The sequence below is a fragment of the Notolepis coatsorum genome, assembly GCF_963971535.1.
Source record: "Notolepis coatsorum genome assembly, chromosome: 18".
NCBI classification, from domain to species: domain Eukaryota; kingdom Metazoa; phylum Chordata; class Actinopteri; order Aulopiformes; family Paralepididae; genus Notolepis; species Notolepis coatsorum.
This window is the reverse complement of record NC_140182.1, coordinates 12,482,149-12,488,684: the sequence shown is the minus strand read 5'-3', so window position 1 is coordinate 12,488,684 and position 6,536 is coordinate 12,482,149. Positions and strand designations below refer to the sequence as shown.

General features: G+C 48.0%; 1 protein-coding gene across 1 annotated transcript in view; it reads left to right on the top strand.

Moving 5' to 3' along the window:
* kcp (kielin cysteine rich BMP regulator) overlaps positions 1-6,536 on the top strand; it is a 151,539-nt gene that overhangs the window by 52,915 nt on the left and 92,088 nt on the right. Inside the window, exons 10-11 of the mRNA XM_084334857.1 lie at positions 539-618; positions 1,212-1,297. Coding sequence (XP_084190983.1) covers positions 539-618; positions 1,212-1,297 — 166 coding nt within the window. The remainder of the gene's footprint in view (positions 1-538; positions 619-1,211; positions 1,298-6,536) is intronic.

Genomic DNA, 6,536 nt, shown 5'->3' with positions numbered 1-6,536 from the left:
GGTGTGTAATGTGTGTGTGTGTTGCAGGCTGTGGTGTGTAATGTGTGTGTGTGTGTGTTGCAGGCTGTGGTGTGTAATGTGATGTAATGTGTGTGTGTTGCAGGCTGTGGTGTGTAATGTAATGTGTGTGTGTGTGTGTTGCAGGCTGTGGTGTGTGATGTAATGTGTGTGTGTGTGTGTTGCAGGCTGTGGTGTGTAATGTAATGTAATGTGTGTGTGTTGCAGGCTGTGGTGTGTAATGTGTGTGTGTGTGTTGCAGGCTGTGGTGTGTAATGTAATGTGTGTGTGTGTGTGTGTGTTGCAGGCTGTGGTGTGTAATGTAATGTGTGTGTGTGTGTGTGTGTTGCAGGCTGTGGTGTGTAATGTGTGTGTGTGTGTGTGTGTTGCAGGCTGTGGTGTGTAATGTGTGTGTGTGTGTTGCAGGCTGTGGTGTGTAATGTGTGTGTGTGTGTTGCAGGCTGTGGTGTGTAATGTAATGTGTGTGTGTGTGTGTGTTGCAGGCTGTGGTGTGTAATGTGTGTGTGTGTGTGTGTTGCAGGCTGTGGCGTGGACGGTCATGACTTCCCTCACGGAGCAGAGGTTCCTACAGGAGACCACTGTCAGGAGTGTTTCTGTGAAGTAAGACGTTATCCATGTGTCCATCCTTCACCTGCTCACTGTGTGTTTGTGTGTTCATGTTTTGTGTGTTAATTTGTTTGTGTGTTTGTGTGTTCATGTTTTGTGTGTTAATTTGTTTGTGTGTTTGTGTGTCCGTGTGTCCATGTGTTCGTGTGTCCGTGTTTGTGTGTTTGTGTGTTTGTGTGTTCATGTGTCCATGTGTTCGTGTGTCCGTGTGTTTGTGTGTTTGTGTGTTCATGTGTCCATGTGTTCGTGTGTCCGTGTGTTCGTGTGTCCGTGTGTTTGTGTGTTTGTGTGTTCATGTGTCCATGTGTTCGTGTGTCCGTGTGTTTGTGTGTTTGTGTGTTCATGTGTCCGTGTGTTTGTGTGTTTGTGTGTTTGTGTGTTTGTGTGTTCATGTGTCCGTGTGTTTGTGTGTTTGTGTGTTTGTGTGTTCATGTGTCCATGTGTCCGTGTGTTTGTGTGTCCATGTGTTCATGTGTTCATGTGTCCGTGTGTCTGTGTGTTTGTGTGTTTGTGTGTTCATGTGTTCATGTGTCCGTGTGTTTGTGTGTTTGTGTGTTAATGTGTTTGTGTGTTTTGTCTGTCCTCAGAATGGAGACGTGGTTTGTTCTCCCCTCCGCTGTCCCGCTGTGTCTTGTCGGAACCCCGTCCATCGTCCTGGAGACTGCTGTCCACGGTAACAAGACCCGATAGAACCACAGTAACTACTGCCCTGTAGAACCACAGTAACTACTGCCCTGTAGAACCACAGTAACTGTACTGCCCTGTAGAACCACAGTAACTGTACTGCCCTGTAGAACCACAGTAACTATACTGCTCTGTAGAACCACAGTAACTATACTGCTCTGTAGAACCACAGTAACTACTGCCCTGTAGAACCACAGTAACTACTGCCCTGTAGAACCACAGTAACTGTACTGCCCTGTAGAACCACATTAACTATACTGCTCTGTAGAACCACAGTAACTATACTGCCCTGTAGAACCACAGTAACTATACTGCCCTGTAGAACCACAGTAACTATACTGCCCTGTAGAACCACAGTAACTACTGCCCTGTAGAACCACAGTAACTATACTGCCCTGTAGAACCACAGTAACTGTACTGCCCTGTAGAACCACAGTAACTATACTGCTCTGTAGAACCACAGTAACTATACTGCCCTGTAGAACCACAGTAACTACTGCCCTGTAGAACCACAGTAACTATACTGCCCTGTAGAACCACAGTAACTATACTGCCCTGTAGAACCACAGTAACTATACTGCCCTGTAGAACCACAGTAACTATACTACCCTGTAGAACCACAGTAACTATACTGCCCTGTAGAACCACAGTAACTATACTGCCCTGTAGAACCACAGTAACTATACTGCCCTGTAGAACCACAGTAACTATACTGCCCTGTAGAACCACAGTAACTATACTGCCCTGTAGAACCACAGTAACTATACTGCCCTGTAGAACCACAGTAACTATACTGCCCTGTAGAACCACAGTAACTATACTGCCCTGTAGAACCACAGTAACTGTACTGCCCTGTAGAACCACAGTAACTGTACTGCCCTGTAGAACCACAGTAACTACTGCCCTGTAGAACCACAGTAACTGTACTGCACTGTAGAATGTCTTTATACCATTTATCTCAAAAAAATAGAGTTCAGATTGGTATCTGTTTTGTTCTTATGGACTGATTATGGAATAATGTATTTTATGGTTGGATAATTGTGATATCTGACTTGTGAATATTGAGTGAGCTTTCACTTGTTTTGTTTGTTGTGATGTTTTCTTGTGAGTACTTCAATGTTTGTGATTTTATATTTTTATTTTACTTTTTTGTTTGTATTTTAAATGTTTGGACTTTGGTGTAGACTAATGGGGATCCACAATAAAACAATAAAACAATAAAGTACATTGAATGTGGTTAGCTTCTGCAGGGCAGTATAGGTACATTGAACCTGATGCGGTTAGCTTCTGCAGGGCAGTATAGGTACATTGAACCTGATGCTGAGGGTATGAGAAAGAGCTTTCGCTGCCATCTAGTGGTGCAGATGAGACGTGGTCAGATAATCTCACACATCCAAAAACTCAAACAGTTTTGCACACATTCATTTAAAATATTCCTTTAGTGATCCTCTTGGGGAAATTCGGGAGTAAATTAGTTTGACTATGTCATCGGGGACATTGAATCCTTGTGTTGTGTTAATTACAGCTCAATGGAATGATAAGGTAGTAGTTCCCTATAAGACAAAGCATTGCTATTTTCTAGGGATGTCCGATATTATCGGCCGACCAATATTATCGGCCGATATCGGCAGTAAAATGTGATATCGGAAAATATCGGTATCGGTTTAAAAAAAGAAAAAAACAATAACAATATTTGTTGTGAAGGATCAGATTAAACCGAATATGTATATTTATTTATATATATATATTTAATTGTATTTGTGTATCGTTTGATATCCCCTGTATATTCCTTGTACAATATGCATTGAATATCCCCGTTTCTACTAAACAGCCCATAATAGTTTCATTCTACCATTGGACGAGAACCTGGCGCCAGGTTGCCATACCCCTAGGTCCAAGTTCAATCGTGCCGCCTAACATGTCGAGGCAACCCCCGGTTCCGCGCAGTAATATGCCGGGCGAAATACGAATGGTACTATTTGTTCATAGCGCATATATATATGGCGCTCGTAAAGTAGAACTTTCTTTTAGTCCAGTTCTTTACCCTCCAACAGAGTGACAGACGCAAAAGCCTCCCCACGATGCACGTGCGGTGTAGTAAGGCCTACTTGGCCCAGAATAGGCATTGAGATATCGTGTAGATTAATAGTTGAATGGTCATAGTTTGGCACCATACCGTCGAGTTGGACGTATGCTATTAAGCTAATAATAGTCTATTTATGTATGGTGCATCGTTCGGTTAGAGTTCTACAGTTATCAGCACCCCCATCGTTCCTGACGTTATCTGGACGCTTATCCAGGCTGGTCAGACCCCTAGTGGTGATTGCATCCGAGGAGCTCCGGGTCAAGAGCGACTGGACCTGTATATTGGATTACTCTACACAGACGACGGCGAGCCTTCCACGGCTCTTGGATTATGCTTTGTGTGCTTTGATTATTCCATGGATAAAGGCCAACACTGCCGAGTGTTGGAATTACCCCCCGGAGAGGACTCCAGGTGAGGCGGCGCTCTACACGTGAGGTCGCACCACGTCTCTCCGTTGTGGACCGGCAGATACCGTTCCACAGAGGGTCCAGCTGTATTCGTCTGCGGCCCGAGGTTCTGTGGGCACCGTGTCCAAGACTTTGGATTCTCCCAAGACACCGTCGGCCAGATGGGATACCGCCAGCGGCTTCTCTAACCCCCCCCTCCTACTGTCTTACAACCAGCGGGACCCCCCCCCCCCTTAGTGTATCCAGCTATAATCATTTAAGTACCATCGCTATCGTTTCCTAAATATTCCAGGTTGTATACTTACTCCCTGCGCAACCAGAGATTGGACATTCAATGTTGATTTACCTACGAATACTCATTTGCCATAAAAGTGCATATTCAATATTTCAAATCATAAATGTAATTAAGTGAATGTTGTATACACCTTTTGCTGTATTAAATATTCGATTTGGTACATTTGTGTTGGTTCGTTTCATCAGGTGGGAAAGTGTTCATCATACTTATATCTTGTACTGGGTGGCCAGAAGTTAAAGTACATGAGGTAGTGGTATTAAATATCATATCTAACAATACAGTCAGGGAATTGTACCCCTCAGTTACAATTGGTCCTTCGAACCGGATGGTAACTAGTGTAATATTAATATAGTGTTATTAATATCGAAATGGCCTATGATGAACACTCCACGAAACGATCCTCCTAACCTAGAACGCCCGCGGCGCAGACGACAGACACCTCAGTACTTAGAGGCTTACACTGTCAGTCAACTACCTAGCCTTCGACAAACGGTAAACGTGGTAAAAGTAGAAAGTAAAATTATGTCTGACCTTAACGAACAGGTTTCCCCGACCACAGAGGCCCTAGTAGGTCCTAATGTAACTGACCAAGCTCACGGTGGGGACCAGGAGGGAATTGACATGCCTTTACCCCCCGCCACTACTCAAGAAGTAGTCCCCGACAAGCCCCGGGAGGAAGACAACCCTACAGAGAGAGAACTCTGCACGGAAGAAGAGGAGGAGAGCGCCGAGGAACTAGAGCTCCAGGACTCCCCAACGAGTACCCCCAGGAGCGGTTCACGCAGGAGCGGCTCACCTCCACTACCGCCTTCCCCCAGCGAAGCGGAGAGGACACTACAACAGGCGTTCCTCGTCAGCCTGACAGCCTCTACCGAACGCGATCGGCTCCAAGCACAGACGCTTAGCGAGCGCGAACGTCTCCAAGCACAGGCGACCAGCGAGCGCGAACACCTCCAAGCACAGCAACGGAGCGAGGAACAGCGCACAAGTCTGGAGATGAGACGCTTCCAGATGGAAGAGAATATGGCAAGAGACCGGGCCGACGCCCAGCGCGCCGCTGCCGGTGCCCAAAGAGAAACAGAGCGCGCCGCCGCCGACGCCCAGTGCACCGCTGCCGGTGCCCAAAGAGACGCAGAGCGCGACAGACTACAAGCGCAACTAATAGAGCAGCTGATCAAAAGGACAACTCCCTCTCCCTCCGCCAGGGGCTCAAGGAACTCGTCGAGACAACAGTCAAGAGCAGCGTCACCGCAACGAGCAAGCGACCCTGAACTTGACCAACAGACCGAGTCTAGACCCCCCGCAGACCCCCTTCCCATACCGGTCCAAGCGAGACCCAGCTACAAGGAAGGAGCGGCCTACACTGCGGAGAAGCTAAATAAACGATTACAAGATCTGGAAGATTTGATAGAAGAAGAAGAGGGAGAAGAGGAGAACCAAGCCCGACGACAGCACAGTACTCCACCGGACCAGGAGGTCCCATACAGTCCAGGCTATACCCCCGTGGCGCTGCGCTACAGACCCCCGACTCTATTTACGGGTGAGCACGACGCACGACCAGCCCCGAGGAACAGTACCTGGACCAGCGGGCCATGGTACCCTGCCAGTACCAGCCCACAGCGAGGCGCAAGAGGGGACTCGCCCAGGAGGTCTCTCCCCCAACGCTCGCCGATGTATCAGCCATCCACGGCGTCATACAACGCCACGCCGTCATTCCCAGACTTCGCCTATGAGAGTCGAGCACAGTACACGGAGCTCCGGATGTGCTTAGAGACAATGATGGTGGATGTCGCTGATGAACGCCACAAGTATGCAATATTATTGAAGCACCTGAAAGTACCGCGAGCGCACAATATAGCGCTAGCCTATGCTATCTCCTCGACCCCATACACAGCAGCCCTTGCAGCGCTGGATCAAAGATATGGACGTATATGGGATTATGTAATCCAGGAGATAAGGCATATTGACCGCCTACCCCCAGCCACAGACAATCGCTCACTAGACGACCTGTCAATCAAAGTGCAGTCCCTGGTGGGGATGCTGGGAGCTCAACGGGAGAAGGGCAGGCATGAGCTGTACGCCAACTCTAACGTTGAGAGGATTTTGGAGAAGCTGCCACCCGCAAGACAGGAGCGCTTTCGGCGGCAGAGGGACTACCGAGATCCCGACGGCCCCGAGCCATCCCTCCTTGATCTGGCCGACTTCCTGGCGAGAGAGGTCAGCAGCTTACGACTGGACACCTTCGGGCGGAGCACGCCAAGCTCCAGAGAGGGACCCAGGAGAATAAGTGATGGAAGAAGATCGGTGACTGTCATGCACCAATCGGAGTCAGTACCGAGCAGTAAGAGTCACAGCACCCCCTCGAGAAAGGAGAAGTGGAAGATAGCGTGTCCCTACTGTGAGAAAGAACACTGGCTGTTACAATGTGACTCATTCACAA